At 48.7% G+C, this 18,985-nt stretch overlaps 1 protein-coding gene across 1 annotated transcript in view; it reads left to right on the top strand.

Annotated features, from left to right (window-relative positions):
• Nucleotides 1-18,702, top strand: part of AMOTL1 (angiomotin like 1) — a 108,039-nt gene extending 89,337 nt beyond the window's left edge. Inside the window, exons 9-13 of the mRNA XM_068554604.1 lie at nt 3,970-4,160; nt 6,961-7,086; nt 8,176-8,402; nt 11,528-11,803; nt 12,905-18,702. Of these exons, the coding sequence (XP_068410705.1) occupies nt 3,970-4,160; nt 6,961-7,086; nt 8,176-8,402; nt 11,528-11,803; nt 12,905-13,011 (927 nt within the window). The 3' untranslated portion in view covers nt 13,012-18,702. The remainder of the gene's footprint in view (nt 1-3,969; nt 4,161-6,960; nt 7,087-8,175; nt 8,403-11,527; nt 11,804-12,904) is intronic.
• The last annotated feature ends 283 nt before the right edge of the window (nt 18,703-18,985 follow it).

Below are 18,985 nucleotides of genomic sequence, written 5' to 3'. Positions count from 1 at the left end.
TCCCATTGATTGCTTTTGGGATTTGTGCCAGTGGTATTGCTGTTATAGGCAGTACTCTAATGAGCTGCCTTTTTACGTCTCCTTGCAAAAAAATGTAAGAGTTTCCCAAGAGGATATACTTAAAAATGGGATTTCTGCATAACAAATACATATGCTAAACATCACTAGATATTGCCAGATCACTGCAAAGTAAATATACCAATTTATCCAAAACGTATAAGAATGTCTTCCTGTACATTATCATCAACGTTTAGTTTTGCAAGATGTCTTTTTCTTTAAAAAAAAAAGGGGGGGGGGAATGAAAGAAACCAAACTCAGCTCCATTATCCTCGTTGTGTATCAAGAAGAAATGTGAAGGAAGCATTATTTGAAAAATTTCTCTATTGCCACAGAGGACCATTCCCATATGCACACTCAGACCCACACACACTCAGGCCCCGTTTTTTTTCCTCAGAGCAGCAAACACAACTTCCCCACTGTTTGTAAAGGATGCTGTCAGATTTCGGCTGCCTGTGGAGGACAGAAGTTTCAGAATCAGGGCTCTCCTGGGGAATGACGTGGCTTGCATTTTGGACTTGTCTTCGGGAGCTGATAGCAGATCCCCAGCTGTGTACGGCTGACATGAGACCAGAGAGGGGGAGACAATCTTGAAACAGAACTTTGCTGCCCAGCATCTCTTTAAAATAATATTACAATTGTTTTTTTAACGGGAGTGTTAATCTATCTCCTCTGTTATGAAAGGCACTTGGGGATTTCCCTACTTTTCCCTGCTTTTGCCTACTCATTAAAAAGATGAGTATTATTTTTTATTTTTTCCTTTAATACTTCATTTTCTCATTTTACCAATGAGCATACATTATTCTATAACCAGAAAAGGCAAAAATGTTGTTACAAAGAAGTCCACCAAAATACCTTAATAGTTCCACGTGGCCGATACTATAGTTTGGTCCAACTCCTGCCTGGAGTCTGTGGACAAGTGTGGCGATGACAGCTCTGCTGGCCCCCAGCAGGGATGACCAGCGTCCACTCTGGAGCGTGGGGTCACCCGAGAAACTCTGCCTCTCTGATCTGCTTCCTCCTATTTACTCTGAGGAGCTCACACATGTGTCCACCCCGGATGTGGGCAACCCACCTCGCGCACTGCTCCTTCACCCCGGTGTCACCGAGGCATTTATCTGACCCCATGAGAAGGCATACTGAGGTCACACAAAATAAATAAAGCCCCTTGTCATCTCTCCCCTCAACAAAGCAGTGAGACCACACTGCCTGCCTCTTCCCATAGAGAATCATTCTGAAGGGACCGTTGAGAGAACAGCTTAGAGCACTTTTGAATCAACACTCCACACAAGGGCTCTGCCCTAGACCCACGCCAGGACACAGCTGAGCCTCTCTACCCTGCCCTCTCCACACAGAGCCCCCAAGTGAGCTCCAGTTACTCCTGCAAGTTATTCCTTCTGGAACCTTCCAGAAGGGTGGGTAGGCTGGAGGTGAGCAGAGTGGCATAGAATCGTGAACTGAGTCAGAGCATAGGCTCTGGGGTTAGGCTGCCTTCTCCTATTACAAAAGGAATCTTTCTGAGCCTTCACTTCCTTGTCTCTAAAATGGGGCACATAAATTATATTTACCATATACTTGTAACTACAAATAAGAAAATCTGCACAAAGTACTTACACAGTGCCTGACACTTAGCACTTGGTGAAGGAAGAATAACTATCATTGCTGTTCTCATCATTACCTTCAGAGTCTTTTGATGGCTTAGGGCATCTTTGGTGCTCAGATTACTCCAACTTTTCCAATCCCATTGAAAAAAAAAGTGACAGGTGTGGCTGGACTGAGAAGGGCGGAGAGAGAAGATAGGTCAGGACACTAGGACCAGCAGGAAAGAGCAGCTCTCAATGAACAGGTTCTGTTGTTAGAAGTAATCTCCCTCTACTTTGGGAGGCAAAGTGTGGTACTTAAGCATTACTAGAAGCTGGGGGGAAGTGAAATAGAAATAATGGTAAAAGAGGAAGGGAAATTAACATTTTTAAGAACTCACAATCTTTCCTTTCTGGAAAAGAGCTGAAAGTAATTTTCACATCTTACTTCCACAGTAGTCTTAAGAGGTAGAAGAAAGAAGGGGGGAATGTTCTTGAAGGGCAAAACAAGGCCCAGGGCAGCTAAGAGACCAGCCCAAGGTCATGTAGCAAATTAAGGCCTTTCTCCCAGGTGAACACGCTGAGGGCAAAGGTTTTTATCTGTATTGTTCACTGTGGTATCCCCTGCACAGGGTGCATGCTTAGTAAATATTTGGTGACTAGCTGAACGGGCAGCAAAAGCTGGCCTGCCTCACCCTTAATCTGTTTTTCTGGCCAACGTACATACCCATTAGACTGTGCTATCTCTGAACGCTTGAGTGTCTAAATTCTTGCGTTTATTTAAACAGCTCTTAAGGACCTGAGCAGGTCACCAGCTGAGATGACAACACAAGGGATTTGGATAGAAACTGACAGACATAGATGGCAGCTAAGTGAGGCTGTGGGATCTTTTTCTTGGAAAGTTTCTAAAAACAGGGTAGTTTCTCATCTCAGTGGACTGGTTTGTTTGTCCTCCTGCCCTGAGGCCGGGTGCCTGGCTTGATGGGGTCAGTGACTTCCTACGCAGGCTGATGAGGACAGGTACACGCCTTCCACTCTATTCTGGCTTAAATGCCGGCCACTGGCAAGCTACCACTGGATCCTAGAATAATTTGTATTTGTAGCTTTCAAGAATCAAATAGAAGCATATGGTGTACAAAAAGCCCGTAGGCCCGTTTGTTCTCTTCTGTCTGGTGGCATTAGGTTCCAGCAGTGCAGCTCAAATGCCCAGCTGTTGCTCTGGGTAATTTATGTGGTTCAGGGTGAAAGGTACCTCTCACCTTGCAAACAACTCTGTATTTGAAGTTTGTGATCACTGGGAAACAGGAGGGGAATGCATGTCCCAGGACAGAGAAGAGCTGGGATGAAATCGTTCTCCCCTTGAGTAGCTCAGGCCCGACTGGTCTCCTAACCCTGAGTTCCCGAGATGACGCATCTCCACCACTGGCCAGAAGTCAAACCTCCTCGTCCTCTAAGTCATCTGTTTAGAGGAAATAGTATCCCTGAGTTAGAAGGGAAAAAATCTGAAAAGTGAATATCCTCAGCTCATGAGCTATTCAGATAACACAGCCGCTTTGTGTTGTGTTATCTGAATAACACTTCTCTCTTATGGACACAGATGGAGAGAAAGGGCTGGGAAATGAGCTTGACTTGCCTTAGAGGTTTTTCTGGTAGCACTGTACTTTGGTTAGCCCTTTAAAGTGTATTAAGTGCTTTCATGTTTATTATCCTATCTGATTGCTGGGCTTCCATCTGGGGCAGGTCTTAATTTCTGTTTCCCAGATGAGAGGCTGGGCAAGCATGCCCTTAAGTCATCTCACTCCCACGTCCGGTGCCTTCACATTCTATCTCCCAGCCTCAGGGGAAGCAAACAGCTGAATCACTTCCTTGAACTCTGGAGAAAGTGCCCTAGACCAGGAGGCCAAACTTCGTTCTGGCTCTTGGTATAAATTAACTGCAAGACATTGGACAAGCCACTTCCTGTCATGCAAAGCTGGATATAGGCACACAGACTCGGGTTTGAACCCTGACCCTGCTACTGATCAGCTTAAAGACAAGGAATAGTTCATTCAATCTCTCAGCAGCTTAGTTTTTCCATCTGTAAAATTGGGATAATACTCTCTGTTTTATACAGCTCGCGGAGAATTAAATGAGATAGAGGAAGTGGGGATAGAGGTTAATGGTGTCAGAGTCCACCCCCATTCGGGTCATCAGTGCTGGAGAGGGAGCAAGGGTGTGACTGTGCTGCAGGATCTAGGTGAACCATGTGTGCTGCACGTGGGTAACTGCCCACCCAGGGTCTACTTTATAGCCCCGATTCAGCATCAAGATGTTACTTCTTTCGCATCTCCAGAAACATGGAAACGGCCAGCCAGCCAGCCTGCCGGAATACAATGCCCCGGCCCTCATGGAACTCGTAAGGGAGAAGGAAGAGCGGATCCTGGCGCTGGAGGCTGACATGACCAAGTGGGAGCAGAAGTACGTAGAGGAGAGCGCCATCCGGCACTTCGCCATGAACGCTGCAGCCACTGCAGCGGCCGAGAGGTGAGTCCCATGGAACTGTGCTGCTCGGAAAAGCACAGCTGGAAAAACACAGTGTCCAGAGGGGTTCAGGGATGCATCCCAGGGAGGGAGAGCAGTTAAAAATAATTATAAAGTGGCTGTAATGCTAGTTGGAGACCAAGGTGGTATAATGTTTCTGAGGATGATTTTGGCAATATGTACCTCTCCTTTGGTTCCAAAATTCTAGTTCTCGACATTTATCTTAAGGAAATCATTATATTATATAAGTGCCTGAAGTTATATAAGTTTTTATCCCAGTGTGGTTGTAAACATCAATACATTTAAAATAGCCTAGAGCCCAACAAGAGGGATTCATTCAATAATTTAAACTCCATCCACACAGCGGAGTACTATGTGGTCTTTAAGAATGATGCTGGGAAAGTATACTTTATACTCTTTTAAACAGTGGGTATGTTTCATGGACCAGACAAGAATATGCAATCCTCATAACAGCCCTGAGAGTGGGAACTATTATTATCCTCATTTTGTAGGTGAAGAAATGAGGCTTAGAAAGATGCAGTAGTTTATTCCAGATCACACTGGTAGTAAGTGTTGCAATTTGTCTGACTTAAAGCCTGATTTCGCTTGGTTTGCAGTAGTTTTCTGCTGCTGTCAGTTATTACCTCTGGATGGATGGGGACCCTTTCCACCATCCCTGCCTCCCCCCATTCTTTGCTTCCACATGTATCTATTGAGCACCTAACAGTTCCATGGGGAACTACCCTCCCCTCTACTGACCACTGCTTCCCACAGTCTTGGGAAAAATCAGTTCAGAGGAGGTCATGTCTTTAGCTCCAATCTTAATGTTCTTTTAAGAACATTAAGAACATTAGCATCGCTTTTCTGTTGACAAAAAGGAACAAAAGGAAACTGAAGAATTTTTGAGAAAGGTCAAAATTCTAAGCTCTTATTGCCTAGATCTACATGGCTACATAAAAATTGGTAAAAATGACTATTTCCAGCCATTAGTTTTGTGACTTTTCAGCTACTGTTACATACTTCATGTTTACAGGCAGTGTGATATTTGTATACCAACTGATTTTGCCATCTTGGTGCATTTTGGCACCACTGATCAGAAGATTGAGAGGCTGGGCCTATTTTGTGTGGGTGGAGAAGCTTTTGAAACTTTTTGAGCATTTCAAAGCAATGTAATATTTTGCTGAGAGTTGTGTGTATTTACCTTTGAAGTCATTTTCATCTAGTTGTACCTGCCGTCGACAGTATAAACTTGAATTTTTAAATTTGTCTCCAGCTCTACGCAAATTCTCCAAAAATAAATCAGTTGAAAATGTTTCTGGCCACTAATTCCTATATTGATGATTTTTGTGTACCATGCAGTGAATTTATAATTTTGTCAGTATGTTTAAAGCATTTTGCTGGTTTTCTGTGTTATTTGGCTTTCTGATTGGTTTTCAGTCAGTTTGCACTTAGCCACATTCTCACATGTGCCCTCTTCGTTGGTTTATTTTATCATTCATGTACCTTTGCTGAGGCCTTCTTCATAAAGATACAGGGAACTTGGGAGCGTAGAGCGATGGTTACGGGCATGGACTTTGGAGTCAGAGATATCTGGATTTGAATCCCTTTCCACCTTCACTAACTGGGTGTTCTTGCAAAGTCACCCATTTGTTCATCTGTGAAATGAGGATAGTAATGCCTCCTGCACAAGTTCCTGAGAGAACTAAATGAGATACCACGGGTAGCGTGCTTCACCCAGGCCCAGGCATGAAGGAAACGCTCGTTCATGGATAGCTGTTGTTAAAAGAGGCAAAAGAAGGGCCCCCTGTTTTTGCTTTTTTGGGTGTTCTAGAAAAGAGCTGTAAGATTTTAAATATGAATATGATTGTAACACTGGAATATGAAGTTAAAGGGATGTGAAATATTTGGGTGGATGATTTCTTACTAGTTTAAGATTCACTGATCAGAGACATTATTGGGCCTTTCGGCCTAAGACATACTTGGATCTCTTAGATGGCACAATTATCTTATTTTTACCAGTCGTCATTAATTAGGAGTAATTCAATTGACAAAACCAGTGGCAGGAGGAACAGTTAGCTTTGACCAGTGGTTTTCGGTCAGGCATCTGTTCCCGGCTACACTGCTTTGCAGTCTCCCTCTGTCTGTCCCTCCCCTCACTCTACCCCCTCGACTGGACTTTCCAAGGACAGGGTGTGTGTCTTCTTCATCTTTGTGCCCTGCTGCCCAGCACGGTTGTCACTCTGAACGGAGCTGAATCCTAGGCAGGGGCTCATAAAAGCGGTGAGCTCGAATGCAAACGTGAAGGGGACTTCAGCCGGAACCTCTCTGTCCAGGAGGGCCAGTCTCCGTTTCAAGGATTTACTGAGTCCCCATTTACTGTAAAATACTTGAAATACCTGCTATATGGGTGAGAAGTAGAAATAAAACTTTAACTCTGATTGAGAAAGGAGAAGTGAGTATGAACGATTACAAGCATAGAAATACTAACCATTATGGTAATATCAGTATCCACCTGTCAGGAGGTTAAACCTGTAGATGTGCAGTAGTGTCCGTATTCAGAGCACGCCACATAGCTTAGAATTCAATGTCATTAGTAGAAGGGGCAGGGAATTTGGATTTGGGGGTTTTATTTTGTTTTCCTTAGATACTGTCTTAGTTCCAGCAATTTAGGGAGAGAATTGGCCAGGATTTAGGAGAGGTCAAGGGGTGAAGGAGTCTGTGGAGAGAGATTTTTAGTGTGGCACCCTTGGACCCCTCCCCGCGAGGACTGACATCATTCTCTGTGCGCATCCTGTGTTGCCAGGGACACCACGATCATCAACCACTCGAGGAACGGCAGCTATGGCGAGAGCTCGCTGGAGGCCCACATCTGGCAGGAGGAGGAGGAGGTGGTGCAGGCCACCAGGAGATGTCAGGACATGGAGTACACGTAAGGGAAAGCTGTGCGCGGCCACCAGGCTCCACTCTGGGCACTTACCTCAAGACCCCAGTGGGGCCCCCAGCCTGACGTTTGCACTCACACTTCAGCCCTTTCCTGTTCTGAACAGCTTCAAGCTTAGGTTCTCCCTCACACCCTGACCCAGAGAGAAAGGAAAGAGTCCACTCAACAACGGGCCTGGAGCCTGAAGTCTCTGGGGGCTAATTTCACGTCAGATGCAGGTTTTAAGATGCAGGCTAATAACAAGAATTTAGATGCCCATGTGTTTTCTAGGTGTCTGTCTCTACAACATTCTAGACATTACCAGCTGGACAGGGGAAACATCATATCCCAAAGTCTCAGAGATTTTGAGCCAGGATTTATATATTCCAGCCAGAAATAAAGAACTTATATAGCTAATGCATTCTTCTCATGGACTAAACAAGACGTCCAGCGGGCTTGGTGACATAATGGAGCTAGCCTGCCGCCCACCCCCAGCCCTCCCCGCGGAGCCCTGGGAAGCTGAGCTTCTCATTTTGCAGATGTGAAAGTAGGACTGAGTGGCTGAGTCGTTGGTAAGCTCAGCAAGTTACTATTTGGGTTGTGAAAAGAACTCACGTGTTTTCTGATTCTCATCTTTGACCTTCAGGGAGGAAAACATCATCTTCTCACAGAAAACCTGTCCGTCTATTTTTTTTTTCCTCAGAAAATAGGGAAATTGACTCTCCTGACCAGCCCACCCTGTGTGAGCCTCGAGTTTGTGTGCTTTCCTACTGCTTCTGCACACCTCCCACTGCCAGGGTCCCAGACACACTTCAGTCCAGGAGGTCCCTGCTGGGTGGCCATGGTCACTCAAACTGTGTGTCCTTGGGGTCCCAGGACATCCCAGAGTCTCCTGAGGGGCCAGAGAAGGTGCACCCTTTTCAGCTACTACAAAAGATCCGTCTTCTGCAATTTGGAGATTGTAACTGAAGACTTAACACTGCGCTTAACTCTCTGTCCTTGAATTATAATTAAAGTCCCTGGGCATCCTGAGAGAAATGTTCATGTTATTCTAGCCAAATGGCTTTTGATCATGACTGTTTTGTTTTGTTACCACAGTATTAAAAATCTCCATGCCAAAATCATAGAGAAGGATGCCATGATTAAGGTCCTCCAGCAGCGATCCCGTAAAGACGCCGGGAAGACGGACTCCTCCAGCCTGCGGCCCGCTCGCTCTGTCCCATCCATCGCTGCAGCCACTGGGACTCACTCCCGCCAGACCTCGCTCACCAGCAGCCAGTTAGCCGAGGAGAGGAAGGAGGAGAAGACCTGGAAGGGGAGCATAGGTGAGCCCCGCCCCTCCTCAGGCGAGCCCCGCCCCTCCCCTCCTCCCGTGAGCCCCGCCCCCTCAGGCAAGTCCCGCCCCTCCTGTGGTGCCGCTCTGAAGAGGAACCACACAAACATTGAGAGGCACCTCATCTGGCCAAAGGAGTTCAGACACCCTTGTGAAAGCAGAAATATTGAGTATTCCCAAGTCTCAGTTTACTCGTATGTAAAGCGGGGAAGGATAATCAATGACACTTTGGTGGTGGAAGCAAAGACCACCCCACCAGAGTCGCTGTTAACCACGGGTTGATTCACATCATAATTATCATCATTATTGTTGAAAGTTGAGGTGACCCTTAATGTAAAATGTTCTAATGGGAAAAACCCAGAGACCTCAGGCCTCTGAATTTGGCTCTGCCCCAGACCAGTGGTAAGACTGCTCCACCTCTGCTTCTGTGTCTCGCAGAGCAGGGCGGTGTCTGGAGGTGTCTGCCCTGCTGTACCCCATGGGGTCATGGCAAGGGCAAAATGAGATCATGGAGAGAAAGCGCTTGGGAAGTGGTGCTCTCGAGTGCAAAGTTCTGGTGGCGGTGGTTTTGTTGGATTGTTGTTACACAGGCAGAATGTTGAGGAGAGTTCTGCAAACGTGGTCTCAGCCCTGAACACGTTTCCTGGGGTGACGGGGGCTGGCTGGGTCTGGAGAGAAGCGGCAGAGCCGCCCGGCTCGCAGGCAGCGCTCCCTGACACGCATCCTCCGCTCTTGTCCCCGGCTCTCCACAACCCCAGGGGCCTGGCCCTTCTTTGATGCATTTCCCCGGCTCAGAGTGTGTTTTGTTTATCTAAGGAGCCGAGAGGCTGTTTTTCTCAGCACAGAACCCCAGAGGAGCCTGGCTGCTTCGTGCCAAAGGGGATAAGAGCTTCCAGAACGAACGTGACAGACTTGGGGTGATCAAAGGCACCCAGCCACAATCTCTGTTTGAAGTTCCCCCAAGGGTTACTTCTGCAGCCCCTGCCCTCCAAGGAAATGCACTTCAAAGAGGACGTGTGTGGACAGCAGCTGGGATCTTCAAAGACCCTCCCAAGGACACTTAGCTCCCCAGCCCAGTTAGAGAGCCTTGGAAGTGGTGCTCAGGCAGGCCTGGTAGGGGAGTCTGAATGTGCTCAGCTCCCATAGAAACCTCCCTGGCAGAGGCCAGTCTGTGACATCCAGCCAGGCAGGCATTTCGCTGGGGTCTGTGCCTGTACCCTTAGCATTTGATGTGTCTCAACCAGGCCTGGGAGCCAGAGGACCCGGCTGCGGGAAGAGTTGCCGTGTTCTCTGCACTGGTGTTCCTCCTCGTTATTGTGATTGGGGTCCACGTGTCACAGAAACAGAGCGGGGGGCTTCCCTGGTGGCGCAGTGGTTGAGAATCTGCCTGCCGATGCAGGGGACACGGGTTCGAGCCCTGGTCTGGGAAGATCCCACGTGCCGCGGAGCAACTAAGCCCGTGCGCCACAACTACTGAGCCTGCGCGTCTGGAGCCTGTGCTCCGCAACAAGAGAGGCCGCGATAGTGAGAGGCCCGCGCACCGCGATGAAGAGTGGCCCCCGCTTGCTGCAACTAGAGAAAGCCCTTGCACAGAAACGAAGACCCAACACAGCCATAAACAAACAAACAAACAAACAATAAATAAATAAATAAATAACAAAACAGAGCGGGGCCCTCTGAGGTTCCAGGCAGAGGCACACAGTCAATTCGCGAAGGTACAGTGCACAGTCCCCAAAGTGTTTCCACAGTCTCTTGCCTGAGGGGCTCTGGAAAGAGGTAGAGGTGATGACATATACCTTCCTGATGGCTCAGGGGCTCCCAGGTGAGAAGACAGGCCAGTGACTTGGTTCCACAAAACATCCTTGCCAGACGGTGGCTTTTCACCAGACAGGGCGATGAGGTGGAAAGAACAGAGTGTGCTTAAAGGCAGGCACAGCTGGCTTCCAATCCCATTTCTGCTCTTGACACTTCTAACTGTGAGATACTTATTTCTCAAAGCTTCCGTTTCCTTTTCTGTAAGACAAAGGATCACAACAGGCCCTACCTCATATGAAATGAGATGTTGTGTGTGAAGCACCTAGCCAAAGCCCCTCGCTACTCAAGGTGTGGTCCTTGGACCACGGCACCACCCTCTCCTGGGAGCTAGTTAGAGAAGCAGACTCTCAGGCCCCACCCACTGACTTGAATCTTCATCTTAACAATATATCCAAGTAATTGATATGCACATTACATTTTGAGAAGCATTGCTGTAGACAGACTGGATTGAGTTGCATTCTGTTACGAATGGGCACCTTGAAATAGCCCTGGCAAAGAGACGTTATGAACTGCTGGCTCGTCAAATAAGTGAACAGACACTCGATTGTGCTTATCGCGTTTTCTACAGGCTAGTGTTCTGGAGTGCTGGCACTTTTCTGAACGTGGGCCGTATTTCACCATCATAACAGTGGCTGTCCTGTCCAGCTTTGTAGGAAGACATTGAGGAAAAGGGACACCACAGCACATCATGCCTCCCTTTTCCCCAGCCAGCCCGCCCTCTTCCTGCCCGAGCCTCTCTGTTCTTGGGGCAGGCAGGGAGGGAGAAGAGGGCTGAGTGGTCCTTCCCAGGAGCCCAGCTGGCTTCCTACTTCTTGGAGGACATGGCTCTCCATTGCAAGGATCTCTTTGGGGAATATTGTACACAGCTCTGTGTTGCCCTGGCCAGGAAGCATGTTTGTTTTGACCCGGGGCCTGTAGGAGACCATCCGTTACCAAGAGTGGAGGGGTGTCGGGGGCTATTAGGCAGAGCTGCAGGCTGATGGGACCGTGTCTAGGAGCAGGGAAGCCTTCACATTTTCTGAAGCACACAGCCACTGCTCAGGACTAGCCCTCCTGGGCCATATTAGGTAAAGCAAGCATCGCCTCTAGAACACTTTGCAGGAATGCCCTCACCCCTCGACACTCTGCCTGTAAGGCGCCTCTTCTCCATTCTTCCATAGCACCCTAAGAATTATAGTATCCTGTCATTTGTCATGTTATATTAGAACCAATTTACTTGACAACTCCTCCCCCACCCCAGATTAGGTTTTTTGGTTTTGTTTTCAAAGAATGGCATTGAAAAAGCTGTTCTTCCGCCCTCAGGGTTGCTGCTGGGGAAGGAGCCCCACGAACACGCATCCACCCCCATGCTGCCCACCCCGCCTGCCACAGCGCTATCTCCTGCGGCCCTTGCCACCTCGGCCAGCAGCGCCCACGCGAAGACAGGCAGCAAGGACAGCAGCACACAGACGGACAAGAGCGCCGAGCTCTTCTGGCCCAGTGTGGCCTCCCTGCCCACGCGCGGCCGGCTGAGCGGAACCCCTTCCAACAGCCCGGTCCTGAAGCACCCAGCGGCCAAGGGCACGGCAGAGAAGCTGGGTATGAGGTCCCCGCCTCCTCTCACACTCCGGGGGATCCTCAGCGCTCCCTGGCCTGAGAGGGGGAGGCTTTTGTTGAGCTGGGGAGGGAGCAGGGCTGCCAGTCAACTCTCACTTTACCAGGTTATCTTATGATTATGGTTACCCTCATGCACTTAGGCTCTGCATGCCCTTTATTATTCTGGAATTAAAACGTGTGTAGATACTCCTAACTTATTACCATTTAAAGGAGTCCACAAGTTGCATCTGTCCTTTTAGTGTATGCTTTGTAACTAGCCCTTCCCCAGAAGGTGTGCAAACAGACCCTCCAGGGGATGTTAGGGAATTAGTTCCCCGCCCCCCCGCCGCCAGTATGTTTGGGAGCTGGTACCAGGCACCAGGTCCATCAAGAGCATCAGGTACAAAGACATTGCCTTCAAGGTGTTTACTCGTCAAGGATTCGGGGTCGAGAGCACCTCCTGATTGAGGGAGAAGGTAGATTTAAAGTAGGCGAACTGGCCCAGTACTCAGGCCAGTTCTAAGGAGTTGCTGTCAAATATTTAAGAGAAGACAGCTTAGGAGGAGCTTGGCGATGAGTCCAGAAGTATCCGTGGAAAGAATAGACTTGGCTTTGGACTGTTCATAGTCATGGGGTGAGGAGGAGGTGGGATCTACTGGACATAAATGAATTGTTTCCTCCAAAGGGGTTCCCTGTGTTCATCCTCCAAAATAGACAAGTAAACACAATGTTATTTTCGGAGATTTAATTCTTGGGATGCCCTTTTGCAAGGAAGGCAGGGAACATGTGAGAAGGTCCTGGCTCGTGGCGTGCACTTGATAGTTTAGAGGAGAGGAGGAGAGCGGGGGTGAGGGCTCCGCACAAAGTCCCGATGCCACTTTCACCCACTCAGACCTCTCCCATCACGTCCTGGTTCTGTTCTTTGTGTCCGAATCCCAGGGCCAGTCATTTAGCTTTGGTCCACCGTGGGCTGGGCTCCTACGGCCTTACCTGCGTGCACCGATGGTGAGGGGTGGTACTTAAATGGTTCCGTTTTAGAGAGGGCTGGGAAGGCTGTGCTCCTCCTGGGGAACAGGCTGCTAACGTGTCCCTTCTGTTTGGCAGAGAATTCTCCTGGCCACGGGAAGTCACCAGACCACAAAGGTCGCGTCAGCAGCTTGCTCCACAAGCCCGAGTTCCCTGACGGGGAGATGATGGAAGTTCTCATCTAACACCGGCATCCCTGTTGAATTTGGCAGCAGAACATTGACAAGCAAGGAACGTGGCAAAGAGAAAGAAAGATCGAGAAGGTTGTGGACGGGAAATCAGGAATGATTTGAACTGATCAGGATTTCAGATTAATGAGAACACTTTTTATAAATGTTAAAAACCAAACAAAACAAAAACAGGAGACCTACATGACTGAAAATGAAGAGGATGTCGTGGATTTTTACTGCATATGGTGGGAGAGAGAAGATGCATGTAGGTTTGGAAACAAAGAAGAAATAGGAAATGGAATTTTTCCGTTGTGCAGAAAATGTATCTCTTGGGGAGGGTCTGTGTACACCCATTCTCTGGTTATAAACAGATAAACCTGAGCACAGATCTTCCTTGAAATACGCCCATTCTCCTTGCCTCTTAGCGTGTTTTGTTTGAGAAGAACCTCCTAGAAATCTCGGAGAGTCCGTCTTGATATAATGTAATATCACCTGTGCCCTCCACAGGGTGTCCTTGCTTGGTTTGGACTTCTTAGCTTGTCTGGATTGAGCAGTACTTTCTAAACAGGATGGGAGCTCTCTGGTCTTGGTGTTCATCCTTCCTCACTTCTCTGAGTTCATCTCTGTCTCTGCTTCATACTCTTTAATTTTACCCTTTTTTCCTTCTTTTTTTTTTTTTCCTTTTGCAACAAGCCATGACAGAATTCCTTTGTTCTGGGGTTTATCAGAGCAGTAACTGAAGGGTCATCATTCATCGTGACCAGTGAGACAAAGCCGTATGGCGGGTCCCCTGGCCGCTTCCTCCACCTTTGAGGAGTTGGGCTGCAGTGGTTGATCTCATTCTGACCATGAACTAGGTAAGCTCCGACTAGGCGGAAGATCGATGAGCACTGTGACGTCTTGCATTAAGCTCACGGCCCCGACTTTTTTCTCTCTCACATCAGCTCTTGCGTGGAGTTTGGTTATCTCCACCTCATTGCTCTGTTGAGGTAAGACTTTCAGGACTGCACTCTGGGCAACGAGTGACACTTGACTTGGTGGCATCCAGAATCTCCCCAGGCACCTTGTCCCGCTTTCTACTGTTTGTGGCCACCGCTCTGCCCGCCCCTCGCATCCCTCTGGGCATTGTGGGTGAGCACGCAGAGTCTGTGACTGTCAGCACGGGCGTGTCAGCACATCAGTTCTGCCCTGCCAGGAACTTGCTTTGTCACCTAACAGGCCAGTGTCTATACAGTGTGGTCAGGTTTTTCAAGATTTCAGTTGGGAGCAACTTGTCCAAAGTAAGACGGAAACACCAGGTCAAAGAGCCAGGAGTGAGTGAGGTCGTGGGCCTCATCCCTGTGCTGTAAGGTTTCCCATCTGACTCCTCAGATATCGGCTTTCTTTACAAATCTAGAAGGTGCTGGATCAGAAGAGAGAAGCTAGTCAGGCCGTCAGATGCTCATGCAGGATCCTGATAGTTTTTTCCCTGCAGGGTAGCTGGATCTGTGTTTTCCGAGGTCCCTTTCCTCATGCTTACGTAAGGGAGGAAAAAAAAACAAAAAAGCCCCAGGTCTGAGGCTTTTTCAAGTCCCACCCAAAGGAAACCCTGAAGACAGCATCACTTAGGAAATTTTGCTTGGGTAGCTCATTTTAGAGTTGGTCTTTGCAGTGTAACCTGGGTGAAGCTTCCCCAAATTGAGGTGGTGGAAGGATGACAGAGGTGTGAGCTGGAGAGGGAGAGGTGGGGAAGGAAACCAATGGCTTTGCCCAGGGGGCCTCTGAGCTGCCTAGTGGTCAGGAGAGTAAGCAGAACGGGTGCTGCTCAAGCCCCGCTCTGCGGTAGGCGCTGTGCATCACGCCGGTTGCCTCCTGCAGTCCCACGTTAAGCATCGCTGAGGATTGTGCAGCCTGGGGAACCAGAGCAGCCCTGGGTGTGAGGAGGGAGCAGCGAGGCCCCATGGCGGGTGTGGGGGCCAGGTGAGTATGGACACGTCGGGGCAGGGATGGGGCAGACAGATCCCCATCCCAGGCTCAGCTCCCCGTCACTTTTTATAGGTCATGAGGCTCAGTTGATGGCAACTAACTCTCTGAAGGACATTTTGACCCCTGATTAACGTGGGGGATGGAAAGAAAACGTCTAGAAATAAGAGGGCACGTCACGTCTGCCAGCCCCCATCATCCGTGTCTGGGCTACCCCAAACATGGGCTGTGTCCGCTAGAAACGGGTGAGAGTGACAGCCGCAGCCCAGTCTCCCGCAAAGCCTCATCTTTATGCCCCAGCGCATCTTGTCGGCAGCTCAGGCACAAGGCTCATCTGCTTTCCTTGGTCCCCCGCGTTGCCAGGCGTGTTAATTGTCAGAATGCAAACACAGATGTCACCATTTTTCAGTTGTGCTGTAGTCTCTTAATCTTTTTTTCTTCTAACCTGCTAAGACTCCTCCATAAGAAGAGGGACCTATGATTTTGAAATGTCTTCTTTTATGGGCCCTGACACTTCGTCTTCATAGCTCGAAGCCTTGCTTGCATTTAGGAGAAATGCAGATACTGAACTCCCACTGTGTGTTCTGGCAGTTGACAATATATGATCTCATTGGATTTTCAGAAAATAATCCTAGCTCCATTTTTTTAGTGCCAACTGTATGCAGGCACTGGGGTAAGTCCCTTTTAATGAGTCCTCAGACCACGTGGGAGCAGGGGCGAGTTTATCCTCCTTATTTCACGGAGGAGGAAACTGGGGCTCAGGAGGTCAAGTCCCTTCCCCAGGAGAGGCTGGGATCTGAACCGAGGCTTTGGGAGAGGAGCTGTGCCTTCGACACAGGCTGGACTGCCTCTGACCTGGGGATGATAAGTGCCACAGCTTGACCCGCTCTGTCCCCTGTATGTGATGTGTGCACTCGTAGACACACACACACACACACACACAGAAACACACACACACAGCTTCCTGCCCCCTTACCACCCCGGGAGCTACGAAATAGGACTAGAGCTCAGAACTGCTAGAACTGCCCATAAACACAGGTATAGGTAGGAGTCTTTGTGTTCCGTTGTAAGCAGGACCACAAAGTCTGGTTAAAAAGCACTTACTTGAGAGTGGTCCAGAGGCCGGGCCTTCTCCAGAACTTTTCAGTGGTGTCTGATTCTGAACTTGCGGGCCCTGTCTCAGGGTGAAGGGTAAAGGCCTCGGCCTTGTGTGATGACGTGCTGGAGTAACTCCGCTTCTTCCTTCAGTGTGTCGCCTGGTGGTTTCTGCATGCTGCCCAGGGTTCTGTATGCAGCAGGAGGTGTTGCTGCTTTCCGGCACTAATGTCAGAGCGTGTGCAGAACCTTTCCTTATAGCTTTTTCTTCTTAGCTTTTCTTCTGCTTCCCGGAGTTGGGAAGCCAGGCACAGTGTCATGCTCAGTCTGCTTGGAGCAGGCATGCAGGACAGGGCTGCCACGTCCCTCCCAGGGCTTGGGGTGGAGGGCAGAGAGTGGAGGCATGTCTCTCTTCTTCAGTTTTGCAGAACTTGCTTTTTGGAACCTATGTGTGCACTTGACTATGCAGGACTTGGGTTGGATCGAGACAGTTGCTCCCAATGGGTTGTGAACTTGGAAGAGAGAGTTCATTGGTTCTTTTGCTCAGCGGGGAGGCTGTTGCAATGCCCCCTGCAGAGAAGCCAGCCATCACTGCTGTTCGTTCTCTCCCGGGTTTGCCCGCAGCCTCCTGTGTCCTTATGATGCTGAGTGCTGACGATTGCAGGTGGCTCCTGCGTCCTCGTCTGTAGCTGATGGCAAGAGAAATTCTCCCTACAGCAGCCTGAGTCTCAGAGACTGATGTGAACACAGACGTCAGGTGGGGCAGGGCCCCGGGGGCTGTGGAGACTAGGTGGAGGAGTTGCAAGGTTTTGAGGCAGGGAGCTCACGCTTGGGCTGCTGGGAGCTGAGCAAAGAGGTATGTTTTCCAGAACAAAGTCCTGCTGCGTGTCTGCACTGGTGCCGGTGGGGCATGCTTCTCTCTGCCCCCAGTGATCTCACACTCCTCCTAAGCCTAGGAGGACCGTGGTACAAGGGAGCTGGGCGAGTGTTCTTAAACGGAGAATGTCCAGCCCACAGTTGCCTGCTTCTCCTCCACAAGTCTGACACAGCCATGGTTTACGCTTTATAAATGTTGGTTTTCTCTTCTTTTTTCTTGCTGATTAATCAGTGGGTTTAAAATGTCTTCATTCAACATGAGGATTGTTTAATGGGTTTGCCTCTGGTGTGTGGCTCCATGGGAGATGGGCAGAGTAATTAAGAAGTTACCAGAAGCTGATCAGCTGGGAGCATGGAAAAGTCAGCATTTCAGTAAATGGATTTCTTCTGGAACTATCAATAATGAGCAATTTTTTTTCTGTCCCTTTTAAGTAGTATCCCCTTTTCTTATTTGGTAATTTAATGGTATAAAGTCCATTGGTATATGTCAGTGCATACATATGAGCTGTGCCTATAAGGTTGTATGTCGAGTTTCTTTTCTTAATATCCAGAAGATCCAAGTGTTTCATCTCACCCCACGTTGCTTAAGAGGTGACCCTTTGCGAGACTCTGTGCTAAGTAGAAACATTTTGCAGACGCCTCTGTTAGAATGGATTCGGGGGCCTGGCATGTTCCCCTGGTTATCCTTAGAGATGAGAAATCATCATCCTTTGAAGGCAGGTTTAAGTTTGGAAATAATCCCGAGTCATTCACTCAGTTGGATAAATAAAGATGGGTGATTAAGGTAAGTCACATCCTTTTAGCTTTTTTTTAAAAAGAAGTCCTTAAGATGTTCCTGAGGGATGAGTCTTTGGACCCTCAGAGGCTTTCAGAGTGACCACTTCAAAGGAGGACAGTAATCGTTAGTACGTGTACCCTCCAGAGGGTTCGTTTTTAAAAACCTGCTCTCTTGCCACGCCTTGTCTGTGTTCACGTCTCTGCGTACACGCGGGTGTAAGTGCACATTCATGAGTAGCCGCCTCCAGTAGGAATTCTGTAAAACCCTGTTAGACTTAAATGCATGTTATTGTCATGTTAGGCCAAGACTGAGGTGTTTCTTTGTCATGAAACTTCGCTTCCTCACAGAATTAAAATATTGTTTTTTCAATATAATGAAGTACATATACAGTATTTTCTTGTATCAGCTCCCGAAGTTTTTGGTGCCCAGTGGTGTGTTTACATGTGGTTTGCCTAAGATTCCGTTCACATAGAGACACCTGTAAGTATTTATTACAAACCGGAATGTAAGCAAATTGATCCATAGTGATTTTCTTTGAATTAAGGTGTTTTCCCCTTTTGCGGAGGGGGAGGGGAGGTTCCTTCTCCGCGTGAGGCGCATGCAGAATCTGGGACATTCTGTGAGGCTGGGCAGGCCGTGCACCCACCTCAGCCAAAGCTCCAACGGCCCCGGGTGCCGCCACACTTCCCGCCAGCTGTGTGTGCCATCGCCCTGTTTGGTGGCGTGTGCTGTGTTCCCTCCAGCAGACTCTGATGTAAGATTCTGGCATCTTCATATTGCTAGTCTGTATTGAAGCAGAGGTGGAGGGTACAGAGCTGCACGGCCAGCTGGGTCTGTGTCCAGAGCGGGGAAATCCAAGAAGACGGCTTGTCCCTCACAGCAAATGTTGATACTGTTGGTCAGCCAAAGATTTTCCTATTCTTTGCTGCTTAAACTTGTGCCTTAATATTGTATATAATAAATGGATAAAACGGCTGTCTCCCTCACGCTTGCTCTTTTCTGACCCAAGGAACTTATATACCAGGTGCTCAATAAATGTTGGTTGAATTTCATCTCATTTTACTGCTGGAAGCAGCCTCACTTGCTGTTTTGCTTGCAGAGGCAAGAGGCATCCCGCGTGCTGCCCTCCGTCCCCCCAGCCCCTGTGGGCCTCGTGCTGTTGATCCCGAGGAGGAAATGAGTCATCCAAACCCCTGGAACTTGCCGTCCACCCCGCCACCCACCCCTCCAGACAAATACAGAAGGAGGAAACGCGGGGACGTGGGCCCGGGAGACGGT

Source organism: Eschrichtius robustus, chromosome 11 (genome assembly GCF_028021215.1).
Source record: "Eschrichtius robustus isolate mEscRob2 chromosome 11, mEscRob2.pri, whole genome shotgun sequence".
NCBI classification, from domain to species: Eukaryota; Metazoa; Chordata; class Mammalia; order Artiodactyla; family Eschrichtiidae; genus Eschrichtius; species Eschrichtius robustus.
This window is presented reverse-complemented; position numbering and strand designations above follow the sequence as displayed.